Source organism: Eriocheir sinensis, chromosome 4 (assembly GCF_024679095.1).
Source record: "Eriocheir sinensis breed Jianghai 21 chromosome 4, ASM2467909v1, whole genome shotgun sequence".
In the NCBI taxonomy this organism is placed as follows: domain Eukaryota; kingdom Metazoa; phylum Arthropoda; class Malacostraca; order Decapoda; family Varunidae; genus Eriocheir; species Eriocheir sinensis.
Window position 1 is genome coordinate 28,657,500 of NC_066512.1, and position 16,494 is coordinate 28,673,993.

Genomic DNA, 16,494 nt, shown 5'->3' on the forward strand with positions numbered 1-16,494 from the left:
TTCACTAATCTCAAGAGCGGGAAAACAGGCTTCAAATGATGACACAGTAAGGTTTTATATAAATATGTATTTAGTTTCATTTTCAAAGGTTAGCGGAGTACTAAAAATGACTGACAGGCTGTAGGCCTCTAATCTAACTAGCTACCGGCACAAGGGAGATTTGGGGAATACTCAATGCTTAGCTCTGGTTGCTGGAGGAGGAGAGGCAGGAGCTGGCGTGAGCGTCGGGCTCGGCAGGGGACGTCCACGATGGGAGTGGGCGGTCCTGGTGATTGACAGACGGGCGCCGCTTGGTGTGGAGAGGCGGGCGCTCGTCGTGATGTAGGGAGCAGCTTGGGGCAGTGTTTTGGGGGCCCGACCTCTTCCCGCTTTTTGTTGGTTTGTGGCGGTTTTCGGGGGGCTGAGTGGAGAGATGGACACCTCTCACTCATCTCCAACTCGCTGCCTTTCTCGCTTCCTGCTGCTAGTCTCCTGACTAGCCCACCTCACACAGCAGGCCGTGGGTGGTGTGCGGTTCGGGGGCCGAGTGGGGAGATGGACACCTCTCACTCAACTCCGCTCTTCCCTGGCAGCCCTCCTCGCTTGCCTGCTGCTCTTCGTGATATCTCGCTGCCTTCTCTGTCTGCTCTCTCTGTCTACCAAGTTTCTCTGTCTGCTGTCCACGATGCTCGTCTCCTCACGTCTCCCAAGCTTGCCTCTTCCTCACTGGCTCGTGGGTCTCCTTGCCCTCGCCTTCTCGCCTTTGCTCCTCGCTAAGCTCCTCCCCCTTCTTCACGTGACTCCCTCTCGACATTACAATCAAACCCTACCTTCCTAACTAACTAGTTATTGGTTTCTTGGGGGTTCGAGGCTTTGAGATGAGGGATTTCTCGTTCATATATTCGCTCATTCGCTCGCCGTGTTATCTTCGCATAACCTTTTACGCACTTGCATTCCTTAACCACCCATTCACTCCCTCACTCATTCGCTCTTTCACTCATTCACGCTCCCACTCGCTCACAGTGGGAGTGGGGGTAGGTTCCGAGTTCCTGCTGGCGTGAGGAAAATGAAACGTCCAAACTATCTCTTTGTTCTGAAATTTGAGGAGTCGAACGAAGGCGACGAAAAGGAGGAGAGAAGAGAAGGAAGAGGTGGGAGAGGAAAGAGATCCGAGAAGAGAACGTGAGAGAGAGGAGTATTTGGAAAGGGGAAAATAAGAGAGACAGAGGGAGGAGGAGAAGGAGGAGGAGGAGAGACAGAGGTAGGAGGAGGAGGAGAGACAGAGGTAGGAGGAGGAGGAGGAGGAAACAAAAGAACAGATGAAACATTCGTTCGTACCTGTTTCCAGTCTTTCCGTCAACTCTCTCTCTCTCTCTCTCTCTCTCTCTCTCTCTCTCTCTCTCTCTCTCCCGTAACTTATTTTTTCCTCCCTTCTTCCTTTTCCTGTCCTCACACCTCACTTGTCCTCCCTTAATTCCTTCCAGTTACATGTTTTCTCTCCTTTTTTTCCTACTCCCCCCACCCCCCCCTTTCCTCCCTCCCTCCTTCCAACCCTTACTTTTTCTCTCCATCACTTCTCGTTGCTTTCCATTTTCAATCCTACTTTTTTTTTTTATTCATTACCTCCTTACTCTTTTTACTTCCTATTTAATTCGATATGTCTTATTTTCTCACACCCTTCCTTCCTTCCTTACATCGATCCTTTCTTCATTTCTTTATTACTTCTTTTTTTACTTATTTACTATCTTTTCCCTTTCCTTCATTTTCACCTTCTATCTGTTTCTCCAATACTGTCATTCCCTGTTTCCGCTATATCTTTTTCTTATCTTCTTTGACTTTCTCTCCATCGTTCCCTTTCTCTCCCTCCAATTACACTTTATTTTCATTAACCACCTTTATTTTCTCTACTTTCTCTTCCTCCACTTTCAGTAGTAGTAGTAGTGGTAGTAGTACGTAGTAGTAGTAGTAGTAGTAGTAGCGTATGTTTTTTTGTTTACCCAGACATCACAGTAACAGCAAATGAAGGCACACAGTTGAATTCAAGGTTTTTAATGTTTGAGCTGCATTACATAATATAGGCCTGTGCATAAACATAGTGTAAACGAATACAAAATTATTATTCCCATAACACAATTTATATTTTGAAGTATATTTGCTCACTGAAACACATTATGGATAGGTTGTATAGTAAGTCACCCTGACCCTGACCTGATAATCTATTCAGTTTGCCTTGATCCACCTGCCTGAGACTCATTAACATGGTCTGACCAATACTTTCTGTAAGGCCTTTGAAATACCAGTTTTGGGAAAGACATGGAGGTTATTGTAGAACATTTACATATTTTGAATAAATCATGTAACTGCAAAGCTTACATAGGAGAAAGAGCAATAACTTCCCAAAGACAGGCAAAACACCAAGAGATTCAGAAATATTGGTAACAAAAGTAGCTACGTAATAAGCAAGAATAGTGTTATCCTTGGCGTGGCTAAGTATAGGTATGAATTGGTGTTAACATCAAACACAGTTACACCTTAACACCTTAATGTATGCGATGATAATGAAAAGAAGAACACAAAGAATCTGCTCAACCATAAGATAATCCATCACCGTTAAGTCTGCAGGTCATGAACAAAGGTGCAATGCAAGTGGCCAAAATAAATACAGTGTCAGTAATTTTCAAAGTCTGTTTTATTTGTGTATAACTTATTGTGACCGAGTATACAATCAAAGGCAAACCATGGCAATTCTTTGAACTTATTTCAAAAGCATCATGCTTGTATTTATTATTTTCTATCCGGTGGACTCGTTTGTGCAATTGCTACGAACAACATTGATATCACCACACTGCGGTGACACACGAGTTATATGCGTGTGACTGTCACTGATACCAAGTCTTGTAAAAAACTAAGTCTTGCTGATTGTCAGTAGACGTTCCTTCATGCATCTTATCTGTAAATATCACTAAACCATACATACGTATTTTCAAGAGTATATTCAATTAAGGATCTGACTTTGTCATCAAATTGACAAGTTAGAATGACGTACAACCCAGAATTGTGTGCAACTGTCCTTTAACTGAAGAATTTCAACCTCTGCCCGCCTTCGGGCAGGAACAATCATCACAGTGCTCAGCGGCGCAGCAGCGCTCAGCACGAGGCATGGGCTCAGCACATGAGGGGGCCCAAGGGGGGCCTGTTATCTGATGGGGGCAAATAGCCATCCTTGTTGTCCAATTTGCCAGATTGCATTACTTGTTCTTTCTCAGGACTTCATGAGTGTCCAACTTTTCTGTGGGGGCCGAGACCCCCTCAGCCCCCCCCCCACCCCCCCGCAGCTACGCCGCTGACGTGGTTGTATCAAAACGTGACTCTCTGAAAGCAAAGCAGCATGGTACGGGAGTGCCTGGGGGTGGCGGGAGCAGGGCGGCCACGGCCGGGGTGTGGTGGTCCGTGTGGCGGGTCGTGGCGGGCGCGAGGCGCGCCGGCCCCTTACAGCTCGTTCTCCGAGGAAACGGAGGCGGCGCTCTCGATGACCCCGTCATCCTGCGGGACGGGAGGGACAGCGGGGCATTAATCGATTATTATTGCTGGCGTGACAGGAAGCAGCGGTGGCGGTGGTCATGATGTAAGGCCGCGGCTGACGCAAGACCTTCGATCATTGGAATTATTATTTTTTTTTATTTTTTCTCAGGAGTGTGGAGGGACTGCATTCCAAGAAAAAGCGTCCACGATACGTGCGTGTATGCATGCATGCATGTGTGTGTGTGTGTGTGTGTGTGTGTGTGTGTGTGTGTGTGTGTGTGTGTGTGTGTGAGCAGAAGAGGGTGTTATCGTGAACAAAAGCGTTAAAGCAAAAGAGCAACATAAATAATAAGTTAATGGTGGTGTTAGCAGTAGTAATGATAAGTAATACTAATGCTAAAAATGAAAACAACAATGATAATAATAACAACAACAACAACAACAACAGACAGCCTCTACGCACACGTGAAGAACACACACGAGGGAGGAGGAGGCTGGTGCTGGTGCTGGTGCTGGTGCTACGAAGACTGGTGGAGGAGGAAGAGGAGGCTGGTGGTGGTGCTTGTGTTACGAAGGCTGTGGCGGTGCTGGTGGTGGAAGAAGAGGAGGGCGCGTCGAGGCCGTGGAGATCTGGACGGGCGGCAGCAGGGACGTGTTGACCAGACTCATCCAGTCCAGCTCCTCCGTCCTCATGAACTGTGGCGGCAGGCAGGCAGGTGCAAGGACACACACACACAGGTGGGAGGAGAGAGAAGAGGAGGGTATACGGTGACGCAATTAGTGGTTAATGGTTAAGTTATCAGGGTAGTGTGAGAAAACAAAGTAAGGTACGGTGATATGCAGTTAGTGTTTAGTGATTAGGTTATAAGAATAGAGTGAGAGAGGTACAGAGAAAGGTACGCTGATATGCAATTAGTGGTTAGTGGTTAGATTTTAAAGTGCGTAGTGTACCTAATGATGGGAATAGTGTGAAAGAAGACAGCAGAGAAGGTACGGTGATGTAATTAGTAGTTAGTTAAAATAGTGAGAAATGACAGGAGGGAATAGCCTAACCGTGTGTGTGTGTGTGTGTGTGTGTGTGTGTGTGTGTGTGTGTGTGTGTGTGTGTCTAAGGTTGTTATTACCTAAGAGTGAAAGTCAAGAGCGTGAATTCATGTAGTTCAGGTTAATTAAAGAGAGTGAAACATAAAAAAAAAACAGTGCTCATAATAGCTGTGTGAGAACCGCGAGCGAAATTAGGATTCAGAGTCGTTTTCTTTTTATAGTGAATATCAAGTGTGTGAATTTAGTGAGCCATCGTAAGTGAACAGTAAAATGACTTTGATAGCCTATAGGTAAAAGTATCAGTAACGCGCAAAACAAAACTTGACATCTTGAGAGTGGTGAACCAGTCAGTGAACGGGTGAAATTGCCATATAAGGATTTCGAGTGACCATATAAAAGTATATTATAAGTCGTTCGGATAAAATTGTAAATAGTTGAAAGAAGGGAAGAGAGAAAAAAAATAACGATACGCCGAAGTTCTATGGCAAGGAAGCCCGATGCCTTTGCCGAAACATATATATAATTCTACTACAATAAATTATAAATACGGTCGTCTAAATATTACATTAACTATTCAATATTTTTCGAGTCAGCCTGATACCCTCTCTTCAATATGTATTTGCCTACTGCTGTGGCCTGTCGAGTTTAAATAATATGGGGAAAGCGGAAGAAATAGTATGGTTATGATCAGTCAGTTTGATTTTATGGGTCTTCAATACACATTACCCAACAACAATGGAGAGTGAAACATCAAACACAGTGCTTATAATAGTTGTGTGGGAACCGTGAGTGGAGTTAGGATTCTGAGAGCCGTTTTCTTTTTATAGTGAATATCAGGAGTGTGAATTTAGTGAAACCTCGTAAGTGAACAGTAACTAAGGTAAAACTCAGCAGAAAAGTATGGTTATAATCAGTCAGTTGAATTTTATAACCTACAACATATATCAGCCAAATACGATGAACTGCTGAGGAAAGTCTATGGACTGAACTGAATTAAAAGATATGTTTCGTAGTTCCACTGAGTCATAGTTACAAAACATGAAGCGAAACGGTTCAGTATTTTTATAGATACCTTTAATGATAACCCAATCAATCTATTTCGATACCCCATTAAGACACTGGTATCAGGCTCCCACTACGACCATTTTCCAAGGCCACAGAGATTAACCGTGTTTTCATAGGGAATTTTTGCCGTTCACGATGCAGAGGTCGGGTACAACTATCACTTTAGGATCACAAAACAGTCTATGAAAATCCTAGCATCTTATAAGGTAGGCTTTTCAAACAGGCGACTGAGGCACCGATACGTTCAAAAGTACTAGCCTGCTGCACTACTTTTTAAGATACCTGACAATTACACTCTGTCAAGCATAGCATCGTTAATATGGCCTGACGTATTGCTTCTCCGTCTTTCCTATGCATCATTTACTTCATTATACGGGCCAGCGTTATTTTCCTATTCATGTCGTTAACATTCTTTCGGTAACAGCTCCTCCCAGCTTATAACGTTCGTAGTCGTGTGGTTCGATGTATTGATCCATTCTTGCTAGGTATTAGGAAGGGGGATGTTTTATATAAGCTGACCTCGTAATACCTAGCAACTGTTTTTTTTAGGAGACGCCACTATTCTTTCACTCGTCTCTTTGTTAACAGATTTATATATGTATTCTTTCTAGTTTCCAGCGTAGCCTACTATTATTTTATCTTCGAAATTCCTCAGTTCCAAATATCCAAAAGCAGCCTTCACTATTTCGGTTATAAGCTAGGACTTCATAATGCCCAGCAACTGTTTTCTGAGCAGATGCCAATATTGTCACTCGTGTCTTTGTGAACAGATTTGTTTGTATTCTTCCTCTTTCCCAGCGTACTATATGATATTTTTTTCGTAACTCCTTTTATTTCCAAATATCTGAGAACAGCCTTCACTAATTCGGTCGTCACTTATGTTTTTTTTCCAGCTCGGAGCGTACAATTAATGCATGCAAATTATTAGGTACAAAATATTATGAAACGTATCGGCCCCTCAGTTCACCTGTTTGAAAAGTCTCTATTAGCAGTTGATGGGATTTTCAGGGACCGTTTTGTGATCCTAGTGATAGTTTTACATGACTTGTGCACCACCAACGGGAAAATAACCATGACAGTCTGGTTACTCTTCTTTGTGGCCTTGGAAAATAGCCGTATAGTGGGAGCCGGACCCAACGTATTATTATTAAAAGCAGTGGTAAAGTGATTCAGATTCGAACACTGCGTATGCGACTTGGTTCACCGAGAGCGAAATTATAGAATTGCTTGTATGATAGTGTTTACTTCAGAGAGAGAGAGAGAGAGAGAGAGAGAGAGTTGGGTCTCGAGGAGCGACTTGTGCATTCACGGCCCCTTAGACTGACTCGTGACGTCATTTCCGGCATTTCCACGACTGTCTTGTTCTCGCGTCGTAACTGATTTGTCTCCGCCCGCAACGCCACTTCGTTTTACTGAGGGGACTTTCCATTTGGCAAGGGAAAGAACACTCCACGAACATAAAATAACAAGAAGCACCACACAAACACAAAGGCAAGCGACACACAAGACACACACAGAAACTGACACGCTGAAGAAGGACTAATGGCTCACCTTCTCCACCTCGTCGCCGTCGTCTGTGCCACGCAGGCGAGCGGCGGCGGTGCGGTGCTTGGCGCTCTGCACCCGCTGCGACAGGATCTGGAGGGAAGGAAGACCTCATTAGGGCCACTCACACCAAGTCCACGAAGTCCATTACATCGCACATCTTGAAGGAAGGAAGGAACAGCTCATTAGGGCCCCTCACCGAGGCCACGAAACCAAGTACCTCGCATATCTTGAAACTTATCGCATTCAATCCTCTTTTCAGTCATATCAATGGGGCCATACTCCGGGGAGCGCGTCGCCTCGCTCACTCTGCGATCCCAAACCCGTGCGTTCCTCCTGGCAAGTCTCCATGCAAGCCCCTTCCCATCCCAAGTATCACATGGCAACAAGGTCTATCGACTTGCTCAAGCCACGAACACGGTGGGCGCCCACTTGACCTTCGCACGGGTTGTGTTTTACAGAAACAACCCGGTGAGCAGGGTCGCCTTCTGGGTAGCGTGCCACACGCTCGTATGGTCGGAGTTGGCGTTGACGGACTGTGCAGATGCTGAATCAATCTCACGGAATAATCGCTGGTTTGACACAAAGTCATTCAAGCGATATCCCATGATTCTGCGTAGGCACTTATTACCAAGGTGATAAGTGGTAACCCTTCCTTGGCCTCATTTATCTGGCCTGGACTCACACAAATACATAAACAGAGTAATTGAGGCCCATTGAAAATATACAGGAGGAGGAAACTTATCAGAGAGACGCGAGTGAATAAGAGGAGAACGTGAAGGAGAGGAAGAATGAAGAAAAAAAAATTGGTAAAAAGTATAGAGAAGGAGGAAAGTTATGAGACGCAGGGGAATGAGGTGAAAGCGTGAAGGAGAGGAAGAGTGAAGGAAAAAAAAAAAGATCGAAAGAATACAGGATGAGGAAAAGAATAAGAGAAGCAGGAAAATAAGGTGCGAGCGTGAAGGAGAAGAAATGAAGACAAAAAAACCGATCGAAAGTAAAGGAGGAAAAAAGGTATAAGAGAAACAAGGGAATAAGGTGCGAACATAAAGGAGAGGGAGAGTTAAAAATATCATCAAAGGTATTCATGAGAAGGGAAATTTGGTGAGAGCATGAAAGAGGAAAAGGAAAGAAAAAAGAAAGTGATGGAAAATAGAGAAGGAAAGTTAATCGAGAGACGTAGGAAAATAAAGTGAGAACGTGAAAAAGAAGAAAGGTGGAGGAAAAAAACATATGAAAAACATTCACGAGTAAAAATCAAGGTCAAGAATAAAGGACAAAAATTTATAGGTGATTCAAGACATCGCTAATAACCGCCCCTTCCTACCCTCCTCCTCCTCCTCTTCCTCCTCCTCTTCTTTTTGTTTCAGTAAAGGAAGCAAGCAGCTCAAGGGCAAAAATAAATGAGAAAAAAACCCTACTAGTCACTGCCCCTAGGAAAGCGAGTGTAGATGAGTGACCGTAAGAAGGGTCAATTTCGGGTTCACTCCCTCCCACTGCCTCACCTCCTGCCGGCGCTTTTCTGCGATGGCCTGCTTCTCCTCCAGCTGCTCCTGCGTGATGATGCTGTTCTGCTGCTGGTCCTCGAGCTTCTGGAACTTGCGCGGCGGGTGGCGGCGGATCAGAGACTCGTTGTTGGCGTCTGGGGGCCGGACTTCGAAGGCCACGGCGCGCCCACCTGAAGGAGAAGGACGAACAGCGGATTAATTTGCGGGTTTTGTTTCGTTTACCGGGGAGGCTGCCGTCCTTGGTGATTCTTGTTCTTCTTCAGTCTTCTTGTGGGCGTTATATCTTTTGATCGCTTCATTGGGTCCGTCTTCTCTGGTTTTCCGTGACAAACTAAGAGGTAAAACAGATTAAGATGCAACTGGTAATGATAAGCGAACGATGTAATACTAACTGACATCTCTCACTGCTGGAATGTGACAGTAACGATCCTTAACCAGATAACTAAATGAAGATGAGTGAAGATGAAATAAATGATTTATCTTAGTATGGGAGAGCTTGGAATATGGGAGTACGATTCTGAGGTAGATAAACTAATAATCAGGCAACAATATATATATCGAGAGAGAGAGAGAGAGAGAGAGAGAGAGAGAGAGAGAGAGAGAGAGAGAGAGAGAGAGAGAGAGAGAGAGAGAGAGAGAGAGAGAATGTAAAGACCATATAATTATCATGCAAACCAAAAAATGGATTATCGGAAGACGCATAAGCATTTTCTGCCTTAATATCGTCATGGAGACCTTGCAAACGAAGCGACAGGGCCAGGTGAAGGAAGGAAGTAAAGTTCGGGCATTCGATATGGCTGCGCGTGGCCTCGGTGCTCATCTCTGTCGCATTAGTGGCTGAGGAGAAACATGCAACACCTCGCTCAAGGGTAAAAGACCAAGACTGAGTTTGTTGGTAGCGATGATAATAGTTAATAATAATAAATAATAGAAAGTAATAGTTAGATGATAATAATAATAATGCAAGGCTGAGGGATGAAATCATGCAGACGATGACCCACAAGAATTTGCTATCATTATTGTTATTATTATTGTTATTATTATTATTATTATTATTATTATTATTATTATTATTATTATTATTATTATTATTATTATTATTATTATTATTATTATTATTATTATTATTATTATTATTATTATTATTATTATTATTATCATTATTGTCATTATCATTATTATTATTATTATTATTATTATTATTATTATTATTATTATTATTATTATTATTATTTTTATTATTATTATTATTATTATTATTATTAGTAATAGTAATAGTAACATTATCAGCAGTAGTAGTAGTAGTAGTAGTAGTAGTAGTTGTAATAGTAGTAGTAGTAGAAGCAGTAGTAGTAGTAGTAGTGTTATCATCATTACCATTCACGCTTAAGAAGACAAACTAAGTTATGTACAAGCAAAAAAATAAAGATAATAATGCAAAATGCTCCACCTGTAAAGCTTATACTGAGAAACCAAGAGTTTATAAATCAAACTCGAGAAAGAGTAAAAGGCAGAAGCGAATAATAAGTTTGTCGTGTACATAGGCTGCCTGACTGGCCGATCTCCTGGAGCCTCCTAATCCGTGTGCGTCCTTGAGTATAGTGACGAGCCTTGAAATCAATCCTTTAAGATCGGCGATAAGTCGTCTTCATAGCCTAATAATCTTGACGTGGAAATAGCGTGGAAAGTCTTTTTATGGATTATTAGATTTCAACCGATTATCATATTTTGCCGTTATTAATCACGAGAGAGAGAGAGAGAGAGAGAGAGAGAGAGAGAGAGAGAGAGCGCATGGTGTGGCGTGGCGTGGTGCAGGGCGTGGCTGGGCGTGGTGAGCTACAGTGGCCGTGTGTCTCGCCTCGCCGCCGCGCCGTGACCGAGCACCATGATGCCACCCGCCGCACGCAAGGCCGCGGGCTCAGGGGAGAGCACGGTTGGTATTCTCAGACGCTTCCGCCTCTCACATCAACTATTTCCAAATGTCGAAAAAGAGATCAGTCGCATTCTAATGAGTGCTTTTAGGTTCTTGGTACAAAGAAAGGGTCAAACTAGAAGGGTCATAAAACTACCTCTGCAAACGCCCACAATTCCTACGAAAGCCTTGTATAATGTGTGCATGTGCTTGGGCTCCGAAATGTTTAAGAATATGGCCCCACCTGGACTCGGATGCATATTCTCAAACACTTCGGGGCTTGCACATCACTTTTGCTAAGGCTATCGTAGGGACTGTTGTGTTAGTATTCCCATGGGTAGAGTTAAGGGTCAAGTGATAGTTTGACAAGGCTTCTGCCCCACGAGCGTGTAAAACACTAATGGGAACCCGACTAATTTCCTTTGTGGCCTTGGGAAAGAGTTGTTGTGAGCTGAAAGCGTCTGAGTATACGGGGCCACAGCCTTAATTGAAAGGACTTTGCCCTCTCACTTCCCAGACTGCGTGACGATGGCAATCATCACACACGTCAACAGCTGAGAGGCGTCGTACGGAAATTTTGAGGCCGTTGCATTAAAATATCTTTCTCCCACGGTGAGTGGCCCTAGTCTGGACAGATCCAAGGACGGCAGGACCCTCAGTGCCGCTGCCCGGCTTTCTACGGCCCCGCGCTGATACGATATTACAGTCCATTAAGCTACTCGCTTCCCTCAGTCCTCAGCCCAGGCATGGCTCACGCCAGCGCATAATTCTTCCTATCTTGCCTACTTATCAGTTTAATATACACAGACAAGACGTAGTACTGTGTGGTACACTCTCGTGCCGCGTTCACAAGGAGCCACGCTTGCTACTTTAAGGTGTGAAAATCCAATCTCAGCACGCCCCGCAGCATTAAGTGATATAAGTTCACCGTGCTGCGGCCGTGACGGCACCCGCATACGTGTATAGCCCAGCGGAGTCCCGCAACACGACCATGGCTGAATCTCTCAAACATGACAAATAAAAACACATGTTCGTGCAAGACACATCATCAAATAGGCGAGTTTCAGGCAAGTCATCGCATACCACGAACTATATGACACTAAACAGACGAATGCCATGCCAGGCAGAGCGGAATGGAGATGACATGAGGAGAGAAGAGTCTGGCCATACAGCATATACAGGGTGTGTGGTGGTGAGGTGCGCTGCGTGCTACATAATTATGTACAGGGTGCCGCCAGACAGGCCAGCAGCCGAGTAGAGGGTGCGAGAAGGGGTGCGGCGTCACGTCACGTCTCCATGGCGGCGAATGCGGCGGGTGGCAATGCCTTCATGCTGCCTTGGGTTGCTGCAGATGCATTCGTTACCTGAGTGGGCGGATGCGTGCTGCAACGTTGACTCTGGTAGCTGGTCCTCAAGGGCGGGCGCTGAGAGCTCCGTACCGTTCTGCCGGATGACCGGCGCCGTGGTGGGTGCCTCGACGGGCTTGGAGGCGAGGTCTGGGCTGTTGGACCGTATGCTAGTGAGCTCTTCGGGCTGCTGCGGTTGCTCGGGGGACTCCGGGGACTTGTCTTGCCCGTCGTCGATGGCTTGAACCGTCCGAGAGGCGCCGCACCCCATCTCTACCCTACGCTACGGCCTGTGTGGCGGTGGTGGGACCCTCTCGCTACACAGCTGTGCCCCCCACCACTACCCTACATGACAGACCTTGGTGCTGCGGGAACCACTCACTACGACACCTAAAACAGATGATTCAGCACATGTATAGGGGCAGGGACGTCTTCACAGGGACGCGGGAGCCATCCACTACACACACACACAAAAACTAAGAACACATGATACAGCAGGACAAAGTAGGGACAATAGTATTCTACACATAATCGCGGGAAACATTCACTACAAGACCAGAAGGATAGATGCGAGATGGCATACCGTACTCGTGTAGAAGTAGAATACTCTGGATGACCTCTAATGCCAAGCTGATGAGATTTATGTGCTGTACTTTTACACGAGTACTATATACGTGAGGTAACACACACGCACACACACACACATAGCACCTTCAAATATACGTAAACACCACATAACATGCAGCGTACTCGTGTGGAAGTAGACTTTTCTGAATGACTTTCAATGCCACGTTTGTGAGACTTACTTGACATACTTGACATACTTTTACACGAATACACTAAACGTTATGTAATATACACATACACACAAACACATAATACCTTCACATCGACCGGTGTATATATATATATATATATATATATATATATATATATATATATATATATATATATATATATATATATATATATATATATATATATATATATATATATAGGCTACACTAAACTAGGGCCATAAAGGTACACAAGACACGTATACACAGCAGTTAGTTAGTCACTCTACCAACATCAACAGCAGATCTCTATATACAGGATGCACCACTAACGCTTTCAGACAGAAGGATCCCTCTCAGGTGTTATTAAAAAGATCCACTGGAAGATAAATAAAGATACACACACACACACACACACACACACACACACACACACACACACACACACACACACACACGATTGATTTCCTTTACATTCATCACAGTGGTTTACTGACACCCGCTGCCTGCCTGCCTGACCCACTGTGGAATGTGCTGAGACCTGCCGCCACCCGCCCACGGGAACACGCATGGCCTGGCTACTCGATTACCGCGTGCAATAAATATTAGTGGTGGTAGTAGTAGTAGTAGTAGTAGTAGTAGTAGTAGTAGCACCATGCATCACTCGCCCTTCAAACGTTCACATTTAAGAACAAAGCAAAATTAGTTTGATAGGCAACGTTCCTAAGAGCTTCTGAAGCCTACGTAACAAATTTTGTGCTCTACACAAAATCTTAACATTTAGTTCAATAACATAAAGCCTCGGGAAGTCTTCAGCCACATTTACCACCGGCTGAATGCGTGACAGAAAGTTTCTAGCAAGAATTCTCCCTGGCTGACACCAAATTTTCATTGCCAACAAAACCGACGTTGTGCCACGGTTGCCTAGGCAGTGACGCGGTAAACTCTACGGTCACTGCCGGCCACGTTTACTTTACTAGGCGGTTCCCGTGAGGGACACCGCGAATTCTCCTCTCCGACCGTCAGCTCGTCATACCGAGGCTCACACACTTTATATTGCTTCTGATTCGGTCTCTCAACGACCAAGAAAGTGATGCGCCCATCATTTATAAACACACTGACACTTTTTTTTTGCACTTTGACACTTTTGTAACGTTATTGAGGCAAATGGACTCAAACAACCTTTGAATGCATTTTGACAACTATTGATGCGCTATTTGACACTTTTACATGCACTCTAACACCTTTTTATTCATCCTGATACTTGTATATGCGCTTTGACTCCTCTCTTAAGCCTTTACGAGTACTTTTGAGACCTTGATATAGGCTCTCATACCTCTGTAATGCTTTCTGACACCACTAAATGGGATCCGACATCAGTAAGTGGGTTTTGACACAACTTCGGACGAGAGCACAACATTCACGGCCTGTTGATGCTTAACGCCGCTGGTATCTGTCTGTTTGCCGTGTACCCCTTTCTAGTCCACGGCCCGGCACCTCAACAGATCAATTTCCCGATGCTTCAGAAGGGTTGCATGGTTGTAGGACGTTGAGACGAGAGTGGAGCATAACGGCGAAAGCAAATGTGTCTCTACGGAAGAAATTACTAGAATGCCCCATTTCGTGACTCGCCTCTCCCGCTCTGACACGTTTCTCAGAACTGCAGAGTCATTACTGTCGCCTCGATGGGAACGTGTGTATCCACGAATAGTTGGCCCACTTTTTTTAAGGACTACAGAACAGAGAAAGAGTAATAATTTAGAAGGGACGCCACTAACTCTACTATAGACCGTTCTCATAATATATATAAGCTTTACGTTAGGCCTGACTCCCTTAGCTGACTGAAACCATCGTCATAATGTCAGTTCGATGTGAATGTGTGTGTGTGTGAGAGAGTGATGACTAGAGGAGGATTGCCACTAGCTTCTTCTATACCTATTTCCCATATCCAAACAAGCTCTACGGTAGGTCTGACTCTCTCTCTCTTGCTCTCTCTTAGTTGACTACCTTCTTCAGAGATCGGGGGGTTCATTTTGCTTCCCGGAGAGGTAATGCAGAACAGAGGAAGAATGGTTGCTAGGGAGGATGGTCGCTAATAACTTCTACTGTAATTCGTTTCCATATCCATACAAGCTCTACGGCAGGACTGACTCTTTTATTTAACAGCACCTTCGTCAGAGACCGGGGAGTTCATTTTGCTTTTCGGGGGGTAATACAGAACAAAGAAAGAATGATGATAACTAGAGAGAGAAAGGTTACTACTAACTTCTGCTATAGCCTTTTTCCTTCTCCTTACAAGCTCTACGGCAGGACTGACTCTTCTGTTAAACTTTACCTTCGTCAGAGATCGGAGAGTCCATGGTAGTTCCCGGGGACGTGGTTGCTTGGGGCGGGGAGAGCAGATGTGAGGCGGCGGTGGGGCGACTGCTGGACTGACTTGAATGGAATCCGGAAGTTGCGTCTGGGTGGACATGCGCGCTGGGCCCTCCCGACGCCGCCTGGCTCTCCGCTGGCAGGCCCGAGCGGCGCATGAACGCTCCGCTGTGTACCAGTGACTAAGAGATGTAAATGTTAATGTAGTCACAGTATGAGCTGCCTGGCATACCATTCTGTGGCGTCATTAACTACATGATCAGGTAAATAAATCGTTTTCGTGTTAAGTACAGCACATAACTGAGTGAGGAGGACGCGGAGTAATAAAGTCAACAGCGTGAATGAGAATAGCGTGTTATATAAGATAGCTTTGGAAAGGTCGTCAAATGTTAAACCACATGAGAAGATAACTATATATACTTTTCTTGTCTGTCTGTGTGGTGTTAGGTGCGGTCTACATACTGAGTGAGGAAGGCGTGGAACAGTATGCGTGGTGATAGTGTGACAGCCATAGACTGTCATATAACATAGCATTGGGAAGGCCGTTGAATGGTGAAGCACATGATACGGTAAGTATGTTTCTGGTCTGTCTAGTGTTAGGTACGGTACATACTGAGTGAGGAGGTCGTGAATACTAAAGTCAACATTGTACAACGCAATAGTAATGAATGATGCTGATGAATTGTAGACTCTTTTGCTTCCTTTAGGGGCAGGATTCTCCGTGGACTAGGCTACATGATATTCGTGGATGATATTGGGATCTGCTGTGAGGGTAGAGAGTGTAGGGAGTAGACTCTGTTGCTTACATTAGGGGCAGGATTCTCCGTGGACTAGGCTACATGATATTCGTGGATGATATTGGGATCTGCTGTGAGGGTAGAGAGTGTAGGAGGGAAGAGTGAGGGTAGAGTGAGGTTGAGGAGAGCCTGAAGGAGTGGAGGTCTTTATTAGAGAGGTGGCGAAGGAAAGTCACAGAACAAGAAGAAATACAGATGTTTATGAGGCACACTGAATGCATTACACACTACATGATTTACAGTACCTACCCACATCACCACGAGCACATTGTTCATTTATTTGCATTCACTACTGTTCTCTTATTTGAACTTATAATAACAGAGAAGTAAGCGTGGTGCAAGACTGGTAGGCTATATTTATGAAGGCACTCGATATTGACTTCTCGTTCTGTTTTCTTTTGTTGGAGCAGCGTACATAGCGGGCCTTTTTGTTCCTGTTATTTTCTTTCTTGCCCTTGAGCTGCCTCCCTTACCGTAAAAAAAGAAAGTGTGATCATGGCCAGGTTTAGTAAAGGAGTAACAAATGGTAACAAGGTAGAGGAGAAGGGATTAGATCAACGAGGAACATCTCTGAGCACTCTCCTTGTGATAGACAGGTGAGAGTTAGCAGGATTATACTTGGACTAT

The 16,494-nt window shown here is 44.7% G+C and overlaps 1 protein-coding gene across 3 annotated transcripts; it reads right to left on the reverse strand.

The window, feature by feature from the left end:
- Positions 1-2,012: 2,012 nt before the first annotated feature.
- On the reverse strand, positions 2,013-15,452 carry LOC126982045 (uncharacterized). 3 transcript variants are annotated; one of them, XR_007734457.1, is made up of 6 exons: positions 15,033-15,452; positions 11,940-12,311; positions 8,661-8,833; positions 7,162-7,248; positions 3,965-4,197; positions 2,013-3,522 (listed from the first exon to the last, which is right to left on the reverse strand). XR_007734457.1 is itself a non-coding variant. In XM_050833769.1 (5 exons), the coding sequence occupies exons 2-5, from the start codon at positions 12,190-12,192 to the stop codon at positions 3,469-3,471; spliced, it is 567 nt and encodes a 188-aa protein (XP_050689726.1). In that variant the 5' UTR covers positions 12,193-12,311; positions 15,033-15,436; the 3' UTR covers positions 2,013-3,468. The 3 variants fall into 3 exon arrangements, 1 of the variants encoding a protein (XP_050689726.1); XR_007734458.1 differs by lacking the exon at positions 11,940-12,311 and having other exon boundaries at positions 15,033-15,430; XM_050833769.1 differs by lacking the exon at positions 3,965-4,197 and having other exon boundaries at positions 15,033-15,436.
- Between the last annotated feature and the right edge of the window lie 1,042 nt (positions 15,453-16,494).

What these genes read in the sequence shown, in the direction of transcription:
- LOC126982045 (XM_050833769.1), bottom strand. Translation starts at nt 12,192, where the DNA reads ATGGGGTGCGGCGCCTCTCGGACGGTTCAAGCCATCGACGACGGGCAA. An exon ending in GCACGCATCCGCCCACTCAG is followed by an intron (nt 8,834 to 11,939) that starts GTAACGAATGCA and finishes CTTCTCCTTCAG; the next exon opens with GTGGGCGCGCCGTGGCCTTC. An exon ending in CAGAAAAGCGCCGGCAGGAG is followed by an intron (nt 7,249 to 8,660) that starts GTGAGGCAGTGG and finishes CCTTCCCTCCAG; the next exon opens with ATCCTGTCGCAGCGGGTGCA.